General features: G+C 42.0%; 1 protein-coding gene across 1 annotated transcript; it reads right to left on the reverse strand.

Annotated features, from left to right (window-relative positions):
* Nucleotides 1-3,355: 3,355 nt before the first annotated feature.
* Nucleotides 3,356-19,934, reverse strand: LOC105947790. The gene is made up of 4 exons (XM_012967029.3): nt 19,610-19,934; nt 7,314-7,424; nt 5,111-5,165; nt 3,356-4,377 (listed from the first exon to the last, which is right to left on the reverse strand). The coding sequence occupies exons 1-4, from the start codon at nt 19,661-19,663 to the stop codon at nt 4,259-4,261; spliced, it is 339 nt and encodes a 112-aa protein (XP_012822483.1). The 5' UTR covers nt 19,664-19,934; the 3' UTR covers nt 3,356-4,258.
* Nucleotides 19,935-21,726: the final 1,792 nt, after the last annotated feature.

Consider the following 21,726-nt stretch of genomic DNA (forward strand, 5'->3'; position numbering starts at 1 on the left):
CCCAGGACCATTTAAAGGCAAATGGCACAAGGAGGAGTGTTTTTTTATACAAGTCATGGAATTCCTAGGTGACATAATATTTTACAAGATGGGGTACATTATCTGTTACAATACACAAGTTTATTAAATAACCCCATATCATTTATATAAATTGACATTAAAATGTCATGCCTTGCCTTGGAGTTAAGTGAACTGATACTCTTTGCTATCCTTTGCCTTAGAATCCTGTTCATAGTGTCAGGATTAAACAAAAAGTGGGAATTGGAGCATTCTGACTGAATGCAAGTTTGTCCCAAAATAAAAGTCTTCATGGCTGCTTATTTGTGTTTTCAAACTGGAGTATCATAAAACTATGCATTTTATTCCAATTTATTTAGTACAAAAACTAGAGAAAGAAGATATTAAACCTATATGGACAGCAAGAAGCATTCTAATACAGTTATTATGACTGGGTATCAGGTTAATAGCTTCACTGGCCGAGTGCTTGTGTAGCACCACTCAAATGGTTGTGCTAATTGAATAGGTGCTGCCTCCTTGTATAAGATGTGCCAAAAAAAAAATTCCTGATGAGCTTGCCTTGGTCATAGCATCCAAATACTGCCCGATAAGGTTGGTTAATTACAAAGAATGTATATCATTAATACATATGCCATTTTACGACTATGAAACCAGGGTTATTATTGGTGCATATTGTTTTTGATGCACTGGAATAATGTTGCAATCACATGAAAAACAATGGTGGCTGTCCCCATATATGAGTTAGCTGGCAAATATGTGAAGAGAAGTACCACATTGATGTATTCTGCCACCCACAGCTCACTCATTCGAATTAATGCTAAGTTTAAAAATATACTTAAGTAGCCAGCTTACATCATTAGCCTTGCGTGCTCTCTAGCTTAGAGCTATGTGACATCATGGTGGCATGCACACTGATCCAGGAAGGGAGCCAACTGTATGTTGTTCTAAGAAGGAAAGGCAGAGTTTTTGTTAGTACTGAAACAGCACTCTTCAGACACACAGCCTCCTGGATACCTGCTAGTATCATGAGTATCATCTTGTCTCACCCACATTCCCTATTTTCATCCTAAGATTCAGCCCATATTCTTGTTGCTCTATGCAGTCATACACAACAATAAATGCAATCATAAATGAATCAAATCTGATCTGAAATGACCCAGAAAATTAAAAGGGCAGCACACACACCTGTTCAGCATGAGTTCAATTCATAGGACTTGTGCTGAACATACGTTTTGCCTATTGTTGGAATCATGAAAATTTTATGGCTTTTGTTATTTCTTAAGCTAAATGGGAAACTGAAGCTCCACCATGTTTGGTCCCTGCAAGGTAGTTAGGCTAGTGCTACACCAGATGTTTATCCACAGGTCAAGAATCTGCCCATACTAACAGCTTTCTGATGTGCCTGCACCCAAAGCCACTGTGTCAGCCCGGGTGCAGGCACATCAGAAAGTTTAGGAGCATAGGGGTGGATTCTCGGCCTGCTGTGGCGCCAGCCTTAGATTACATTCCCAGAACACATGGGCCCCTGGCATCCCAGTCCGACACTGAGTCATTGAGAGATCTCCGAGTGGTGCCATTGGTCTCTCTGTTTATATGAAACCGGAACCATAAAAATGTCTTCATTGTGTATTTTTTTACTATTCTTTACCAACTTATTTGCGTCTTCCACATGTATCATTGTCCCTTCATTCTTTTCTGCCCTCTTCTTCAAATTACTTCTATTTTCAAGGGATTCTCTTGATTTTTATGGTATACTTTTTTTTTTCTAAAAATTACACTGTTTACATAGCAGATAATTCACTCTACTACTTAAAATTGTATTCTTGAACCAACTGTATGTATTTTTTTAGTTGTAATGGTGTGTAGGCAGCCATCTCAGTGCATTGTGCCTGAGCTTTCAGAAGGAGCCAGCGCTACACATTAGAACTGCTTTCAGGCAACCTATTGTTTCTCCTACTCCCATGTAACTGGAGGAGTCCCAAGCTGGGCTTGGATTTCTTACTAGTGAGTGCTATTCTGATATCTACCGGGAGCTGCTATCTTGCCACCTTCCCATTGTTCTGCTGATCGCTGCTGGGGAAAGGGAGGGGTGATATCACTCCAACTTGCAGCTCAGCAGTAAAGTGTGACTGAAGTTTATCAGAGCACAGGTCACATAAATAAATATAAAAAAATCTGTTTGTGTTTTTATGCTGCTGGAGAAGCTCTATTAACCGATGCCTTTTCCCATGACTATTCCCTTAAGTTATTTCCCACTTTCAATCTGTGCTTTTTCTCCCAGGCACTTGATTTTGCCTTCTCCTTTCCTGCCTCTTCTAGTTTCTGATAAATCCTCTGCCTTAGTTTATTCCTCCATTTCTCCTTTCCATTCTTTCTATAAACAATTTCATCCACTATAACTCTGAAAATACATTGCAGTAACTGTCTTACTAGCCCTTGTTCAATGCTGTTTAATGGGCATTCTACCCAGCAGAGGGGGGGCAACTAGCAGACTTTTCATTTGGTGTAAGTACCCCACAGAGATGACAGACCCCCATTTTAATTAACTGTAAAGCTCTACAACATGGTTGTTTTAATTTCTTTGCTTTTTTGCTTGTGGCATCCCATTTTGTCCTTTCCCTGCTCCCATGGCGGCACACCTGGGGATCATGGCTACCTCAGTAAATACAGACCATTTCTTTAATGCCTGCCTTATTATGCTTTGAAAAATTTGAAATTTCTTAGGGCAGTGGTTCTCCATAAAACAAATACATAATCGGTGTTGCCCTATCATGTATTTGTCAGATGGATGTAACATTTAACCCATTTAGGGTTAAAGCATACTTGGATCTGCACCAGGAATGCCCAGGTATCCAGAGCCCATCAGTGAGAATATTGGTTCCCTGTTCTTTGTTTATGTGAGGCATTTTGTTCCAAAATACTAAGCAGAACTAGTTGCCACAATTGCACAATAATCACACAATGTTAATCACCAACAAAATGACTGATAATGGCTGCCAATTCAGGTCCTTCAGATCAAATTGGCAAATTATCTGCTCATATGTGAGCACCCCTGACAGGCCTACCCGACCAATATCTGGCCTAAAATTTGATCAGGCAGTTTGATTTTTCATTGGATCTGTACTGCATAGCCTTGTTGATGGGGTCCTCTGTTCAACGGTGCCTATGCCCGCCATTTTGTTTTGATCATTTGGCCTGATGTCGGCCACCTAAGGAGGGCATATTGGGAGACGAGCCGCTTATTTGGCGACCTTGCTAGTTGTAGAAATGATTTGTAAGGAAATTATTCATCCAACCTAAGCACTGGGCAACCATAGCCTTTTAATGCACACATATCTTTAGAGTCATAACATTTATTAAAACCCAAATACAAGCTCTAAAGAAAATATACAGCATGATACGTGCAATAAGCATAGTTGTAAATAAAATGTTTATACAGAAATATATTTACACATCAGAGCTACATGGGAAGAAACACATTATTGGGCTTATCAATTTCGAGATTTTCTTGTAAATGGAATAAACTTGCGTATCAAATGCTAACTTATTTAATAATAAGGAAAACACGTTTAAATAAAAAAAAACTCAAATACCTAGAATTTTTAAGTTTACAAACTCGAAAAAAACTTGAAAACTCAAATATCTCGAATTGAAAATACAGCTTGACTTTGCCTATGACACTCCCATTGACTTAATAAATACCAGACATTCAAGTTTTTGAACTATAAAAATTTTTAGCACAAAAAACTCAAATCATGAAAAAAAATAAAACTTGAATGTTGATAAATCTCTCCATATGTGTCTACTGGGTGTGAATGTGGTGCAACATTAGCACATGTATTTCTAGTTCAAATGGTGCACAATTTCTGGTTTTGCCTAAAAGTTCTGTATTTTGAACTTGTGCGTGTCTAACAGTAATGGGAGTACATTAAAAAGCAACTGAACATGTACTGATACTTGAGTACTGTGCAGGACAGGACACAGATAGAGGTCACAGGCTCACATGCACAAAAGGGAACGTTAAATTGTATGTATTCCTATGGAGGTAAGAAAACTGTGTCCTGAAGTTTAAGTATCGGAAGCCATTGAATGGAACCAGTTCATGTTATGTTCAAGTTTGGGGCTGTTGAAGGCAAAGTGTAAATAGTATGCAAGGCAAAGGAAAGGGAAAATCTCCTACATAAGGAAAAGATCTAAATATTCTATTGTCAGAAAACACAGGGTTGGAAAGGGAGAGCCTCTATCCCTGGTTTTGCTTATTCTGCTGATATTTGCGATAGTGAGTTTGGATGGTCAGAGCCGCTCTTTCTGGTGCATCTTCTCCAGAAAACTCCATCCTTGGAGATGGTCTTCGAACACCTGCAGGACATATATACGGAAACATCTATATTCATTGGGAACAGAACATCAGATCATCACCTGCCTAACTAGGAACAGTACTTACTAGTGCAGGGGCCCTTAGGAGAACCAGGGACAATATGGGCATTTGACACCTTGCCTGGGGCATAGCAGGTGTGTAGCAAATTAATTTGCTATAAAACAGTTGTTACAAGCAGAGGTGAGACGATGGAACCGTTGTGGGACAGCATGAAAATATCTGGCCACCATTAAAAAACCTCATTAATATCCCCATTAAGCTACTCAATCTGGCCTGCTAGAATATTTGAAAATGGCTTTTTCATGTCAGGGACTGACTTAAGGTGGCCCTACCTGGGAACATTCACTCATTTGGCCTGAAGGTTGGCGATAACGGGCTAATTACAACAATGGGCACAGACCACATCAATGATCCAATAGTGTCCCTGATACGGCAGAAAATCAAACCTGCCCGATTGAGATCTGCCCAATCTTAGACCAGATATCGGTCAGGTGAGCCCGTTGGGGGTGCCCATATATGGGCAGATAAGCTGCCCCTGTATGGCCACCTATAGACTGGCCTGTCAGAATAACACATAATATCCTAGTGGGCCTTCCTCCCTGCCATTGATCTCATTTATATTGCAGGTGCATATTTTACATACAGGCAGTTTTTACCAGTTATGTAATATTTCCTTTCCAAAGTTTTCTTAGAAAGCAAGTAGTCATTAGTTACCGTAATTGTCCCTGGCTGGGTATGTGGTGCAGGTATACTGGCAGCTTCCTCGTCTCTAAATACACAGAGAGAAATATGTTACTACTGAAGAGGAAGGGAAAAGAGAGAAGTAAGCAGTGAGCAGAGATTTGGAGAAACTCAGTGTTGTAATTAAGGGAAGAAGTATATCTCTCAGAGGTGTATGGGAAAGAGTCTGTTACATGGTATAAAGAGATACAATTGGAAAGACACTATCCCTCTAAGAAATAATCTACAGGGGCAAGGGTCCAGTAGAAGAGGAGAATGAAAGATAAGAGAAAGAAAGTTCACATAGAAGGTATACAGAGGCAGTGGAGATGATACATGTAGAAAGGTGAAAAGAGAGACTGACTGTTAAGGTAGATTCTACAGTTTGTTACACAGTTCCCTCTGTGAGGTTAAATCACTGTCCTAAGTTGAAAGGCACTGGGGTTCATTTCTGCCACAGCATCAACATAGCAGCCTCGGCACCAGCCTCTCATGGCTACTATTGCCAGGACAATGCCCTTAGCTGCTAAGCTCAGGGGCCTTAAAGTGCTCAGGGAGTCAATAGACAATCAAGTAGAACTGAGTTCTAATACTAGCACTACAAGGGCTTTTTCTACAAGTGTTAACTAAATCTTAATTTTCCTAAAAATAGAAGGTATAGCCACTGCTTAATAATAGGTGATCAAGCTGAAATGGCCTACCTGGGGGGAAAGAGGAGAGGATACAGAAGCCTGGAAAACACTACCAAATCCATCACAGGCTTGGCTGATCCAGGTCTCCCAAATGTCCAGATATTCACTGTATTTTAAATACCAGTACACTGGCTAACAGGTTCCATACAGTACTAGATAATAACAAGAGTATCTTAGTATTTACTGAGTGAGTTCAACCAGCAATAAAGTGAGGAAAAGCCAAATATTGAGGGCCAAGGCCACATCCATCATTCGTCTGTAAATTATGCATTGAAGAGAGTGAGAAGTCTATATCTGTTAATTTAAATATTCTTGGGCTTATTTGTGTGTTATGCACTCTGGTGCCCCAGGGGATCAGACAACTGAATATTTTAAAGATCCTTTTAATTATTTATGTTAATTATATGTCTATGACAACGCTTATAATCAGCATTAAATTAATATCATCCTGGTCACTGGGGTGCGTTGTGCTGTTAGTCACGTTGGTAGTAAAGTTGTTCATAGTGTAACCAACATTGGTTGAATAAACTCTTGCTCCATCTATTGGTAGAAGGGGCCAGATCACAATGTACAGTGTATATATATTATATATATATATATATATATATATATAAAAGAACAGAGTGCTGCACACACAGGGACTTAAAGAAAAATAGAAAGTGTTTATTGAGAAAGATCCAACGTTTTGAGCACTAACAAACTGTTTTGTCCCTCAAAAAGAGCACTGTTAGTGCTCGACACGTTAGATTTTTCTCAATAAACACGTTTTATTTTTCTTTAAGTCCCTGTGTGTGCAGAACTCTGTTCTTTTATTGCTAATTTTGATCAGCACGCGGGGCAGTTGATTCTTTGAAGGGTGTGCTCCGTTTTTTCAAGTATATATATGTATATATATGATACACTGAAATGTTATTATTCATATAACAAATGAAATGTTATTATAATAAACAATGTATTCCCTTTTAGTAAAATATGAGGATATTAGTCAACTCGAAGTTCCATGACTTGTACAAAAGCACTCAGCCTTCAGCTTCCTGCTTTTATATGGTCATGGTACTCATGGTACTCCCTGATGACTTATAATATCCCTAAATATTACTATAGGGGGTACTTTATAAACTATATAATAAAAAAAAGACAATATAAGACTATTAGATAATTTATTTCGATTGATATCATATGGCCGCTCATAAACCTTAGTGTTCTGCACCAGAATCATCTAACCAGCCCTGCAGCATTAGCTTCTATGACAGATGAACCTCATTTCTGTTTGTTCGTATCTGACAACTGCTAAACGTAGCTTACAGCAGGTGCCCCCAGTATACTGAGTGACAGCACTTATTATGTTGTTGTGCATGAAAAACTGTGGAAAGAACTATTTCACCTGAAGGACTGGCCTTTGTAAGTGATGCTAGAAGCTTAATGTAAATTAATGTACAAGTAAGAAAGACAGATGGCTTTTCAAAGATATAGAAGAGTAACACCTATTGAATCAAGTGATTTACCTCCTGATCCCTGCTTGCCCTTCTGTTTTGAGTCACATACTGCACGTGCCATGGAAGTGGCTGGTACATGAGATATGGTGCTCGTTCTTCACGAAATATGGTACTGCCCAACTGTGGGGAAAAAAGTATAACTTTAGTAATGTTAAAGGATACTGTCCATGGACACAGGTCTGGAAATACTGATGACTCTATATAAAAATTATTATTTTATTATTATTAACATTTATTTATAAAGTGCCAACATATTCCGCAGCGCTGTACAATAAGTGGGTTTCATACATTGAACATACAGAGTAACATATAAAGCAATCAATAACCAATACAAGAGGTGAAGAGGGCCCTGCCCAAAAGAGCTTACAATCTACAAGTAGAAAGGGTTGAGACACAAGGGGGGGAATTCACAAAAGTGGTGATATTCCGACACAATAAAAGTGGAGATAGATTTGTCGGATTTTCCACCTAATTCACAAACCTCTATCTCCACTTTTGTGAATTTGTCTTTTAAACAGACAGTTTTCAGATTTTGTCATTTTCCCGACATTTTTTTATGAATTTGCCTTAAGCTCTTAGTAAATCTGTCATTGCCATCAAACCCAGTCCCACAGCGACAGGAGCCTTGGGATACAAATTTTACCAGCAGGATTTTGCATTTCATATGCTTTGGGGCATTTCCTGAGGGGTAATTTTAGTTTGCCCAGGGAAACTATACATCATTTTTCAGGAAAATCTGGGCTTTCTAATGTTTTCTATATTTCTGTGTAATTCCACTTCTGTAACAAGATTTAAGGGTCTAAATACCATCTTCTCTAGCCCCTACTCATTACTGGGCAGCAGCAATCTGGCCCCCACACCAACATGGCCGGTGAATAGAGCTCCAACAAGACTAGGGCCCACTGGGTTTTTATTCAGTGCCCTGTTGGGGTCAGTCCAACCCTGTACCCCAATATCCCAGTTTGGGGGCCAGTGTGTATGTGCCACCAAGATGGCTGCTGGAAACAGGTGGGGGCCAATGCTGTCAGGCAGCTCTGTAGTTCTGAACATGCTATGGGGGCACAGATAAGTTTGGGCAAATGTCAGTGAAGTGATTAAAGAGGGGGCACTGCTGCTAAAACTAAAAATTTGCCTGGGAGGCTTTACTTTTCCTTTTAATAAAAATGTTTACAATATATTCACACAAAATTTTTATTATTGCCTCATTGATTAAGCTAAAACTGGCATAATAATGCAAATGTGAGGTAAAAACTTTTTATATACCTGTATAAGATATAAATTAATTGTTTATAAAATGTTAATGAGGCTTTTTGCACCTATTGTCCTAGGGTGAGACAGAAACTTGTCCCCTAACAATAGTCTGCTAATCCCCATTAATATGTTAGGTGTGAAATAGAGACTGGGGGAAACAAAACAAAACAGAAGAGCTTAGAATTGATCTGACAGAGTTACACTGAGCTTTACTCCATTTTGAAAATGTCGGGGAAAAATGTCATTAAAACGTCGTATAAATGTCGTTTAAACGACAAATTCACAAAAGTGTCTGTAAAGTGTCTTTCTTTCACCAAAAACAGAAAAGTGGCGGTTGAGTCGGAATTTAGGCGGATTTCTGTTTGTTAATCTGGAGAAAGTGTTTTCCACCAGTTTTTCCACCACTTTTACTCCAAAAAAGGGCTACCTCCACTTTTGTGAATTCCCCCCAAGGTGTGGGAATGGGCATGACCAGAGTTGTGAGAGGTGTGGCACAGGGTATTGCTTTTAGCAGCACACTGAGGTTATGTTAATCTAGATTAGGGTCAGGGCCGGATTTCTCTCTGAGTGCGCATGCGCGAACGCTCCTTTAAACTCCCATACAGAGCAGTGGGGAGAGGTTCTGACTGCTCCATATGGGAGCCAAATTTAAAAATTTTGTTGCGGCGGGGCGGCATGCCGCCCCTAATCTTCTGCCGCCCTAGGCCCGGGCCTTTGTGGCCTCTCCACAAATCCGGGCCTGATTAGGGTAGTGAATTCCAGAGAAGGGGGGCAGCCCTTGCAAAGTCTTGCATGCAAGCATGTGAGGAGGGAATGAGAGAGGAGTTGAGGAGCGTAACAAGCGGGTTGGATGGTACCTAGAGATGAGTTCAGAGATGTAGGGTGGGGCAGAGTTATGAACTGCTTTGAATGTGAGGGTCATTAGTTTGAATTTTATCCTGGATGGTAGGGGAAGCCAGTGCAGAGATTGGCAGAGTGGCACGGCAGAGGAGGAGCGGTTGGAGAGGTGTATGAGCCTGGCAGCAGTATTCATTATGGTCTGGAGAGGGGACAGTCTTTGGAGGGGAAGGCCAATTAATAGAGAGTTACAGTAGTCCAGGCGAGATATTATAAGAGAGTGAGTAAGAATTTTGGCAGCATCTTGGGTGATAAATTATCGTATTTTGGAAATATTTCTTAGGTGAAAGTGTCATGATTTGATAAGTAATTGGAAATGAGGAGTAAAAGATAAGGCAGAATCGAGGATAACTCCAAGGCACCGGGCCTGGGAAGATGGGGTGATGGTAGGATTTTTAACCTTTGGTTATGTGGGTGTTGGATGGGGGAAAGAGAACCAATTCAGTCTTAGATTTAAGGTAACGTTGGGACATCAAAATGGAGATAGCGGACAGGCAGGAAGAGACACGAGTTAGAAACTCTGGGTTGCTCCATTGTAAGAGACACTGAAGGATCGATCTGAGAGATAAGATGAAAACCAGGACAAGGCAGTGTCACAAAGGCCAAGAGAGCGGAGAGACTGAAGGAGAAGAGGGTGATCCACAGTGTCAAAAGCAGCCGAGAGATCGAAAAGTATTAGTAGTGAGTAGTGGTATTTGGCTTTAGCCAAGAAATCATGGCACTCACAGGAGTTTGCATTACCAAAGGTCAAAGAAATTTAGCCAAAGTCGTAATCAAAAAGTGTAAGGTTTTTTATTAATCCATCCAGTGTTTCAGTTTCTAACTGGAACTTTGGTCAGGGACAAAATATAATAGTTCAGTTACAGGAGAGTTCTGGACACTTCTAGCTTAAGGGCAATGAAATAACAGTTTTTCAGTTCTAGTTACCCATAGCAACCAATAAGGAAAGAATGCAAATCGCTGCTTAGATGGCATACGTGTTACTTTGTTTTCCTGGAGTTACCTCTCAAGGAGCGACTTTGGGAAAACGTATGCCATCCCACCGGCGATTTGTATTCTTCATTCTGGTGGGATGGCATTGCAGGGAGATTAGTCGCCCGTGGTAACGAAGATTTGTCATGGGGCGACTAATTTCCCCGTATGCCACTGCCCTTAAAGGAAAACTATTAAAGTATAGTAAAGTATATTGCATAAAACAGCTGATATGTAAAACCCTGCTTCATCTAAATAAACTTTTTTTTAAAAAAATATAATTTTTAAGTAGTATGTAATTGAGTAATACTAAATAGAAAATGTATATTTAATTACGATTCACCATGCACACAAGCAAACTAAGGGCACACATACCTGTTAGGTCACATAAGCTAATTAATGGACAACGTTCCAGCTTTTATATATATATATATATATATACAGTATATATATATATATATATTCCAGTATGGTAAGATTCTAATAGATTCTAATCTGTCTGTTGGTTAAGTATCATTCTGGGGCTATAGTTTTCATTTAAGGCACAGGAAAAATTTGCTCAAAACAAAATCTGTTTTTAATTCACACTGCAATAGTTCAGTGTAGGACAAATGCGTTTTTTATTGATAACGGGACTGGGCCACACTTGTAAATTCTCCTGTGTCCCAGTGTCTCTTATGTCCCAATGTTTAAATTAGGACAGTTGTGCAGTATGAAAAACACCTTTTAAGAGCTCAGCGGGGATAACCTCAGATGCCCAATAGAAGTACAAGTTTCTTTAGCCTCACAGGTGACAATATAAGCCACTCAGCATGGGTCCATTACCTTACCACATAAGACTATAGGGTTGATTCACTAAAGGTCGAAGCGTTATCGCATGCTTTTTGGCGTTAAAACTGACACCAAAAAAATTTGCTAAAGTATCATCGCATGTGTTAAGTCGCATATCACGTGCGTTAAATAGTGTGCAACCGAATGTGTTCATTTTAATGCATTGCATTAATTCCCGTGCAGAAATAATACTAACACATGATTCACAAACACTTAGACGCGCTAAATATCGCATTAGTCTCTGCGAAAATTAACACCTACTTGGGGCAGGCGGTAATTATAGAAAAGTACAGCCCATGAGCTTTTGGCAACACAATATGGACTTTGCTGTGGGATTTATTCAAGTATGTGTTGGCCCTAGAGTGATGCAGCCTCCAGTTTGCAGGGAAATGGTCATTTTCACAACAGTAGTTTTCCGAAAGTAATGGCGTGTATGGCTAATATGGCATGCGTTTTTTCGCACGCGGCGAAAAAAAAACGTTTGTGCACGATGCATTAATTAGCGTGCGTTGCATCAAATACCGCACTTTTAGTGACTTCAATAAGACAAACAGCATTGCGTCTAAATTAACGCAAGTATCCTTTTAGTGAATCATGCATTAAGACGCAAAAAATAAGACACAACAAAATTTTTAACGCATGCTATAAATAGCACTCGTTTTAATGCACCTTAGTGAATCGGCCCTTATATATCAAACTAGACATTTCAAAAAAAAAAAAAAAAAAAAAAAGACATTTTTTAGACTGTAAAGGAACATCTAAATTTGCTTTTCTCTTTTTCAAATGTTTTTATAGAGATCTAAAGATCCTTTAGATATTGTAAGCGAAATCATCAAGTTGAAGCTGGGAACCTACCTGCTTGGTCCTGCAAATAACTGGACAATGGGCAAATCTCATTGCTAACAACAAACATTTTCAAAACTGCCTGATCAATTTTCTGACCAATGTCGGCTGAGAAATTACTAGATGTGTGATCCTTTGGTGCCCACTAACCTTACAATAATTTGACAGATTTGTCGGATCACACTGAAATTGTTACGGAGAGAGAAATCTTAAAGCGTGCCCACCAGAATATCTTAAAAGATTCAAGACATAAGAACATAAAACTGCCCAAGATTCCATACTTGCAATCCATGAGAAATTAAAGAAATACAATAAAATAGAAATGTATAATAAAATCTCAACCAATTAGAAAAGACCTGAGGAAACACCATACAAAACAACTGAAATACAATATAATAAAGTAAATGATGTAATGAATGTTTTAAAGTACAAACAGAAATGGTTTAAACCACACATGTCAAACACAAGGCCCGCGGGCCAAATCCGGCCCGCCAGGCCTTGAAATGTGGCCCGCACCGCGCTGTCATCACTGCACGCCGCTGCGTTCCATCACAATGACGCGCGGTGACATAGGAGGCTTGTGATCTCGCCGGCCGTACTTGCTATCTATTATACATAGTTAGTTATATACATAGTTACATAGGGTTGAAAAAAGACCAGTGTCCATCAAGTTCAACCCATCCAAGTAAACCCAGCACACTTAACCCACACCTACCAATCTATACACTCACATACATACACTATATATACAACCACTAGTACTAACTGTAGATGTTAGTATCACAATAGCCTTGGATATTCTGCTTGTCCAAAAACTCATCCAGGCCCCTCTTATAGGCATTAACAGAATCTGCCATTACCACATCACTAGGAAGGGCATTCCATAACCTCACTGCCCTCACCGTGAAAAACCACCTACGCTGCTTCAAATGGAAGCTCCTTTCCTCTAATCTAAAGGGGTGACCTCTGGTGCGCTGATTGTTTTTATGGGAAAAAAGAACATCCCCCATCTGCCTATAATCCCCTCTAATGTACTTGTACAGAGTAATCATGTCCCCTCGCAAGCACCTCTTTTCCAGAGAAAACAACCCCAACCTCGACAGTCTAACCTCATAGCTTAAATCTTCCATCCCCTTAACCAGTTTAGTTGCACGTCTCTGCACTTTCTCCAGCTCATTAATATCCTTCTTAAGGACTAGCAAGTACGGCCGGCTATGCCATAGATAACAAGTCACGCGAGATTCAGGAGGCGTGACCTATAGTCCGGCATCCGATGTGGTTGTGCAGGTGGCAGAGCAGAGGAGAGAGTGAGTGTGCGGCAGTACCGCCGCTTCCTATACGCAGAGTACGCACTCTGCGTAGGGCACCAACTCCCAGGGGGGCACCCAAACAGTACCGCCGCTCCCTACGCAGAGTGCGCACTCTGCGCAAAAACATACCAATTCTTCGCCATCGGCTCCTTCTCTCTTATGCCGGCGGCAACAGGCCTTTTTATAAGGTTGCGCCCGTGCGTATGACGTCACACGTCAGCGACGAGGCGCTGCCTTATAGTAGTGCCTGTTGCCGCGGCATAAGAGAGAAGGAGGCGCCGACATCACTGGTCTGTTGGGGGTACATTCTGTGGGGGCAATTGGGGGCACTGTGCGGGCTGGCTACTGTCTATGGGGGGGTACTGTTTATGGGGGCAATTGGGGGTACTTCGTATGGGGGCATTGTGTGTGGGGGCTACTGTCTATGGGGGGTACTGTGTATGAGGCAATTGGGGGTACTGTTTATGGGGGCTACTGTCTATGAGGGGTACTGTTTATGGGGGCAATTGGGGGTACTTCATATGGGGGCACTGTGTGTGGGGGCTACTGTCTATGGGGGGTACTGTATATGAGGCAATTGGGGGCACTTTGTGTGGGGGCTACTGTCTATGGGGGGTACTGTGTATGAGGCAATTGGGGGCACTTTGTGTGGGGGCTACTGTCTATGGGGGGTACTGTGTATGAGGCAATTGGGGGCACTGTGTGTGGGGGCTACTGTCTATGGAGGGTACTGTTTATGGGGGCAATTGGGGGCACTGTTTATGGGGGAAATTGGGGGTACTTTCTATGGGGACACTGTCTGTGGGGTCTACTGTCTATGGGGGGGTACTGTGTTCAGTAAACCATTCGGCCCGCGATTTAGGCTGGATTTTAAATTTTGGCCCCTTCTCTGATTGAGTTTGACACCCCTGGTTTAAACCATAAATTGAAAGCTACCTGTACATTTGACAAGAACTGGTCTTTATATTTAAAATAGAGGCGTATTCCATAAATTCACAAATATTGCTAACACTAATGTCATTTTATAAGCTTTTTATAATTTGTTTATAATCTGCTTTTCCCTTTCCAACTCTATGTCGGAACTCAATGGGCATCGCCCCACCACTGCTCCCAACAGAAGGACCCTCCCAAAGATGTAAAAGCCCAACCCCACTGCCAATTCTTGTCCTTCTGTTTCAGCTTTTACTCCCATTGGAAGCAAATTTTCTCTTTTTGAAAAGTGCCAGTACAGGTGAAAACATTATTAAATATTGATTGGGGAAAAAAATGGTCAGTACACAAGCGACATCTTCATGACATTTTCCTTTACTGACATTGTTGCGAATTCCACCCTAAAAGTATCAGGTAAATTTCTCTTTGTTACAATTATGTCCCGTTGGTCACAGTACAGGGTTTTTGACTTCAGAGCGCTTATCCTATCCAGAGCCCAGATTTTAAGTTTTAAGGAGTGATTCACCTTTAGGTTAACTTTTAGTATGTTATAGAATGGCCCATTCTTAGCAACTTTCCTATTGGTCTTCATTTTTTATTTTGTATAGTTTTTGAATTATATTGCAGCACACTATCAGCAGGGCAATGCTGCTGTTGCTAAGCTGCCGACCCTTTCAGAGATAACTGCACTTGCAGTTGGTCTTCATCGAGACTTTTCATTGTAACATCAGATGTTTTCTACTGTGGTTGTGTAGCCCTTGTTATTGTCGACTTACAGAAAAGTTTTAAGAAGGCCCTGGTTATGAGATGGTTTCCTATGGACTTGTGCTTTGTGGTAGTAGGGGTCTTTTTCTCTCTAAAACACAGGATAGGTCACTTTATATTTCCCTATTTAGATTTTATACCATAGTTTTCTTAGATTTGTAATCGTTTAACTCAGTGGATCTGTTAATATTTAGGTATAGATCCCTAGGTTAAGAAAGGATATTGCCGTTATCTATAGTCAGAGTTTCACCTCTAGCAGAATGGGGTTGTTTAGTTTTACTTCTTGGTGTCATTGTTTTCACTTCTGTGCAATGGGCTCATTTTGGGGGATGCCCAACAGATCATTGGTTCTTGACCCAATTGTATGAAAACTTTTGTTCTGTCCAGGTTACAACTTCATAGGTTCAAGAGGACTGCATTGCTGCATGTATTTGTTAAGATGCTTGACCAAAGAACTACTGGAAGAGGGGTATATGCAGTACTGGGCCAAGCCGGCCGGGCACCCTAGGCAACCTGGTCAGTTTGGCCCACCTACTACAACCCTTCCCCGTGTTTGCTCGCGCACATGCACTAACGAGCGCACAAGGCCAGGTTGCATCCTGCTGCTGGGGGGGACTGCAATGAGGGGGAAAGTGCCCGGAACTACTGTAGGTGTAAAAAGAGCTACATGCCTGATGCCCCTCCACCATTGCACCCTAGGCAGGTGCCTCTTCTGCCTACCCCTAGTTCTGGCCCTGAGTATATATTAATTAGAACTAGTTTTTGCACTTGCCTAAAGCTTTGTCTGGGCTCTTACATGCCCTGTGAGGAATTCCAGAGCTTATATCATAGGTTTGTCTAGGTGAAGTGGCTGAACCATTGATTGATAAAGTTAGATTGTACAACTGTGGTTGCTCTTGGCTTTCCCCTATGGTATTCTTGGTTGGGATCCTAAGTAAGGGACATACCGTATATACTCGAGTATAAGCTGATCCAAATATAAGCCAAGGTACCTAATTTTACCTAAGAAAACTGGAAAAACTTATTAACTTGAGTATAAGCCTAGGGTGGGAAAGGCAGCAGCTACTGCTAAGTTTCAATAATCACAATAAAAACCAGTAAATTACATAAATTGAGGCATCAGTGGGGTATATGTTTTTAAATATTTATTTAAAAGAAAAACCGTAAACTAGCTCTGTAAGTGGAGAAGAGGGTCAACAAAACAATATGAGTGCTACCCTATGCTCATTGTGCATTGGCAAACTGGCAGCAGACCCAGTCCCGGAGGACACGTAAGGGGGAATAAGTATTGCGTGGGCCAGGGCACTGGAGGGTCTGGTTGCAGTTGGCCTAATTTGCACACAAAGGACAGAGGGTGCTAGTCTGGAGTGACCCATGACACCCGACTCGAGTATAAGCCGAGGGTGACTTTTTCAACACATTTTGGGTGCTAAAAAACTAGGCTTATACTCGAGTATATACAGTATGTGAATTCTGTGCTAGTGTTTCCCTTCTTGGGTAAATGCTGACTCAGTGTTGGACTGGGACCCCAGGGACCCACCAGAAAACCTTAGACCATGGGCCCACTCTCCAAACTATTTTTCCTCCTTTCCTCATTCAACATCTTTATTCTCCTATTATTTTGAATTAGATGCTACCATCTATCCTTCTTCTTCCTCTTTCTTCCCATTCAGAAATAGCAAATGACCATGAAGCAGGCCAAATGGTTAGGAGCAGGGGGGCCCACTGACATCTGGGCCCACCGGGAGTTTTCCTGGTATCCTGGTGGGTCAGTCCGACACTGTGCTGACTCCATATGTTTTCTTACGTGGTTCAAAAGTTTATGGTCCAGGAGAAATTTTTGTATGTGCTTGGTGGACTTCACTATGCGGATGCATATGGGTTGGCATGTGGGAACAGGGTGGCTACCTGCAATATATTATACAGGTCTTGTAATTGTAGAATGTTAGTAATGGTATGTATCTTCTGTCTTCTAAATCTTCTCTTGCAAGTTCCCCACTACTGGAGCTATTTCCAATAGTGCGTTTTCATTGCGCACACAGTTCTTACAGGTATGCTGGAAAGTAACGGGAGTTGGGATGTGAGGTGTGGGTATTTATGGAATGGGGGGGATGGGCGCATAGTGCTTGTGTTGTGCGCCAGGGCCCTCTGAAGATTTTTTTGCTGGGGGGCCAGTGCAGTTGAGGAACGCCACTGAAGTACATGTACATAGAGATGGCACAGGACAAGGTTTCCTGAAGTTAAGATTGTTTATGAAACAATAAATCTGACTCTCCCAACAGAAATCATTTGACCCCTGTCCTGAATTCCCCAGCCGAAGCTGAAGGGAGATCATTCCTTCTTATGGTTATCAAGTTAATTAAAAGGAACACTTTGGAACACTTCTAATAAATGCACTTAGCAGGGCCACACTGATTGGCCACTCATAACATTTAGATTAAAGGCAATCAGTGCAGCCTTTGTAAATGGATTTTCTCTGACCTGGTCACCTCGTGTCTGCTCATGCCACACTCTTGGCTAGAGATAAAGGTCATTACGGAGCTTACAAACTGCTTCACATCACTCAGAAATTATGCTTCAATCAGGGCCCCTGTGGGCTCCCCTTCTTTTCACTGTCCCTGTGTTATACCCCAGCAAGCAGCTTCCGCTGTCCCTGTTTTATACCCCCGCAAGCAGCTTCCACTGTCCCTGTGTTATACCCCCGCAAGCAGCTTCCGCTGTCCCTGTTTTATACCCCCGCAAGCAGCTTCCGCTGTCCCTGTTTTATACCCCAGCAAGCAGCTTCCTGTCCCTGTGTTATACCCCTGCAAGCAGCTTCCTGTCCCTGTGTTATACCCCCGCAAGCAGCTTCCCCTGTCTTTGTGTTATACCCCCGCAAGCAGCTTCCTGTCCCTGTGTTATACCCCCGCAAGCAGCTTCCTGTCCCTGTGTTATACCCCCGCAAGCAGCTTCCTCTGTCCCTGTGTTATACCCCCGCAAGCAGCTTCCTCTGTCCCTGTGTTATACCCCCGCAAGCAGCTTCTACTGTCTCTGTTATACCCCCGCAAGCAGCTTCCTCTGTCCCTGTGTTATACCCCCGCAAGCAGCTTCCTCTGTCCCTGTGTTATACCCCCGCAAGCAGCTTCCTCTGTCCCTGTGTTATACCCCTGCAAGCAGCTTCCGCTGTCTCTGTGTTATACCCCTGCAAGCAGCTTCCACTGTCCCTGTGTTATACCCCCGCAAGCAGCTTCCTCTGTCCCTGTGTTATACCCCCGCAAGCAGCTTCCACTGTCTCTGTTATACCCCCGCAAGCAGCTTCCTCTGTCCCTGTGTTATACCCCTGCAAGCAGCTTCCTCTGTCTCTGTTATACCCCCGCAAGCAGCTTCCTCTGTCTCTGTGTTATACCCCTGCAAGCAGCTTCCGCTGTCTCTGTTATACCCCCGCAAGCAGCTTCCTGTCCCTGTGTTATACCCCCGCAAGCAGCTTCCTCTGTCTCTGTGTTATACCCCCGCAAGCAGCTTCCGCTGTCTCTGTGTTATACCCCCGCAAGCAGCTTCCACTGTCTCTGTGTTATACCCCCGCAAGCAGCTTCCTCTGTCTTTGTGTTATACCCCCGCAAGCAGCTTCCTGTCCCTGTGTTATACCCCCGCAAGCAGCTTCCTCTGTCTCTGTGTTATACCCCCGCAAGCAGCTTCCGCTGTCTGTGTTATACCCCCGCAAGCAGCTTCCTGTCCCTGTGTTATACCCCTGCAAGCAGCTTCCACTGTCTCTGTTATACCCCCGCAAGCAGCTTCCACTGTCTCTGTTATACCCCCGCAAGCAGCTGATAGATTGAGATGAAACTTGTAATTACCTACCCCTTCTATACTGACTTGCTGCTCATCCCTGCCAATCCTCCATCCCTACCCCCACCACATACATTATGACCCCCCCCCCCGATTCGCCCATTCTTCCATCTGTGATGTTACTGAACTGCCCATTCCCCTCCCTGTGACATCACCAATCCACCACATGATGTCACTGATCAGCCCCTCCCCCTGCAGGCCAGTAAGAGTTTGCAGCAAGAGATGGCAGATGTAAAAACCTTAACAATAATAGCACTAATTCATGGTTTGGTTTGTGGGGTCAATGACTAAACCATACAGATACTAAAGGAACTGAAGGAACTGATAAACCATACAGACAGTAAAGTTAAGCTGAAATGTAGCTAAGAACATATTCTCATTGCAAATATTGTACCTACTGTAAATTCTATCAGCCTTGAGCCAACTTAGCCAGTTGGTGAGACAAACAAAATGTACTGTTTAGGCCATATTATTTGGCATGAGGTTGTTATTTTAGAGCATGAAAAAGTTAAACTCAACAAAAGTTGTTGCTTCTCAGTGGAGATTCTCCCCCTCTCATCAATATGAACCTCAGCTTGTGATCACTGTTTTATTGCCCTTTGCAGTTTAAACCTTTCCATTCCAAGCTCTTTAGAAAATGGCCCATATGCCTTTTGTATAATGTCATTGTGGGACACTCACCTTGCCAAACACTCGGACCACGAAGAAAAGTGCTGTAAGGAGAGAGGCCAGCATGGTGACTAGGAAAGGGGGCAGCGTCTTCCTCTCAGCGGGGTCCTTCTCTCTCTCTCTTTCCCTCTGTCTCACTGCATGTCGGACTTTCCTAATAGGATTACCGGACTAAGAACCCCCACCTTCTGTCCACACTATATAATCCTCTGGAGAAAGACAAAGCTCCCCCAGGAAACTGCTGCAGAGCGAGAGGAGCACGCAAGCACAGACAGGGTGGTATCATGTGGGTTCTACAGGTAGGGAAAAGGGAACAAGGTCAGCTTGCCTGCAGGTTTGTTAATGGGGAGAGCACCAAGAACAGCATCTACAGGGATGAATTAACATGAATATAAATTGACTTGTAAGCAGGGTTGATAATTTTAGTTTCAGTTGGGCAGAAACTATGATCTTTAGTTAGAAATATTAGTGAGAGATGATAAATTGCAAAGGAAAAAAACACCAAGCAACTGATTCTAATGTACCTGTGTGCAGAAAATCTCTGCGGAACAAGCACAAGGGCAGCTGCTTACACTCATCTCAATTACAGACAATAGTGACAATAAATACAAGAAGAAGCCCATATAAGGGTATCCACACTTATAATAATACAAAATGCAGAAAACTGATATAAATCGTATTGTGAGGAGGTTTATATGTCCTTAATAAAGATGAATTTCATGAACTATATGATATTAGGTGATTTGTGTTTGGCACAATTTCCAGAGTGGCACAGTAAGTAATATAAGTGCCAGTGGGTGTGAGTAAAAATGAATGCACCAATGCTCTATTTCCTTCTGTGCAGTAAAATACTGTTCATAGCCTTGAGCAATCATCATTTAGTACAGGGCCACTTTAAATACCATCAGGCCCCGGGAAAAATTTCATTGGTGGGCCCCCACTGCCCAGTGAAATTTGTGTAACCCTCAAGCATGTGAAGTTAAATATAGTAAGGCAGGCATTTAAGAAATGGTCTGCACTTACTGATGTAGACATGATCCCTGGGTGTGCCAGCCTGGACTAACAGTTATGGGAGCAAAAAAATTAACAATATTAATGCCACAAGAAAATAGGCAAATAAATTAAAATAAATATACTGTAGAGCTTGATTAAAATGAGGGGTCTGTTATCTCTGCAGGATGCTTCTGCTAAAAGTTATCTCAGATTAAATAGGTGTGCTAGTGGGTCCCCTATCCTGGTGGGTCCAGGCCAAATGGCCATTTTGCCTATTTTTTACATTGACCCTGACTGTTTCCTGTAGCGCACACAGGTGGAAGCTGCCTGGTTTGTTCCACAAGGACACTTGATGGGATCCTTATTTGCTTTGCAATTAAGTAATATTTGCAGATAGGCCTACAGACAATATATTGCATTGTGCTATGTGGCATTGCAGGCCATTATAATTAGCTCTGGCCAATAACATGTATTCTGTATGATATGTTTGTGTACAGCTGCAGCCAAATAGTGTTGGTCTACTGATTCAGCACAAACAATCAGGTCTGTACCATACACCTACCAACAAACTGCATCAGCAGATGAAATTTGCACTTTGGAAGTATCAGCCACAATGTGATTGCATCATGTCTGTCCCAACTGTCCCCTGAGGTGACATAACATGCCAGAGGGGCTGCAGTAAGATGCCATATACAGTCACTATTTATTGGGCCTACAGGAGAATGTTTGGGCCTCTGTGTACTTGAGATGCCCAGGTCTATTTTCAGTTCTGGTCTGGACCTGGCTTAAAATCAGTAACATTGCAGAGCAAATCTGAGCATTTAAGGGAGCTTGAGCCAGAGTCTGTCATGGGCCTTAGAAAAATGCTACCTTAGTATTGCAGTACCCTCCCTTCTCCACTGTTCTGTGAGGCTTTTTCATTTGCCAATTTCCACCTCAATTTGCTTTTGTGAAGAATTAGAACTAGCAAAGCAGGGGGATTAATAATTAGTTTAGTGCTTGGCTCCTAAACTTCATCTTCCATGAGTTCCTTGGAGCACAGATGATTGCAGTATAGAGGTAAAAGTAATCCAGAGAGAGAAATGGACAGAACTGCCATGGAAATCAAATGATGCACTTTAAAAGGGTCTGTCTTG

Source organism: Xenopus tropicalis, chromosome 7 (assembly GCF_000004195.4).
Source record: "Xenopus tropicalis strain Nigerian chromosome 7, UCB_Xtro_10.0, whole genome shotgun sequence".
NCBI classification, from domain to species: Eukaryota; Metazoa; Chordata; class Amphibia; order Anura; family Pipidae; genus Xenopus; species Xenopus tropicalis.

Excerpts from the sequence above, each read along its gene's own strand:
- LOC105947790 (XM_012967029.3), bottom strand. The coding sequence starts at position 19,663 with ATGCTGGCCTCTCTCCTTACAGCACTTTTCTTCGTGGTCCGAGTGTTT. Across the intron at positions 7,425-19,609 it reads TGGTCCGAGTGTTTGGCAAG|TTGGGCAGTACCATATTTCG; the intron begins GTGAGTGTCCCA and ends TTTTCCCCACAG. Across the intron at positions 5,166-7,313 it reads GGGCAAGCAGGGATCAGGAG|AGACGAGGAAGCTGCCAGTA; the intron begins GTAAATCACTTG and ends CTGTGTATTTAG.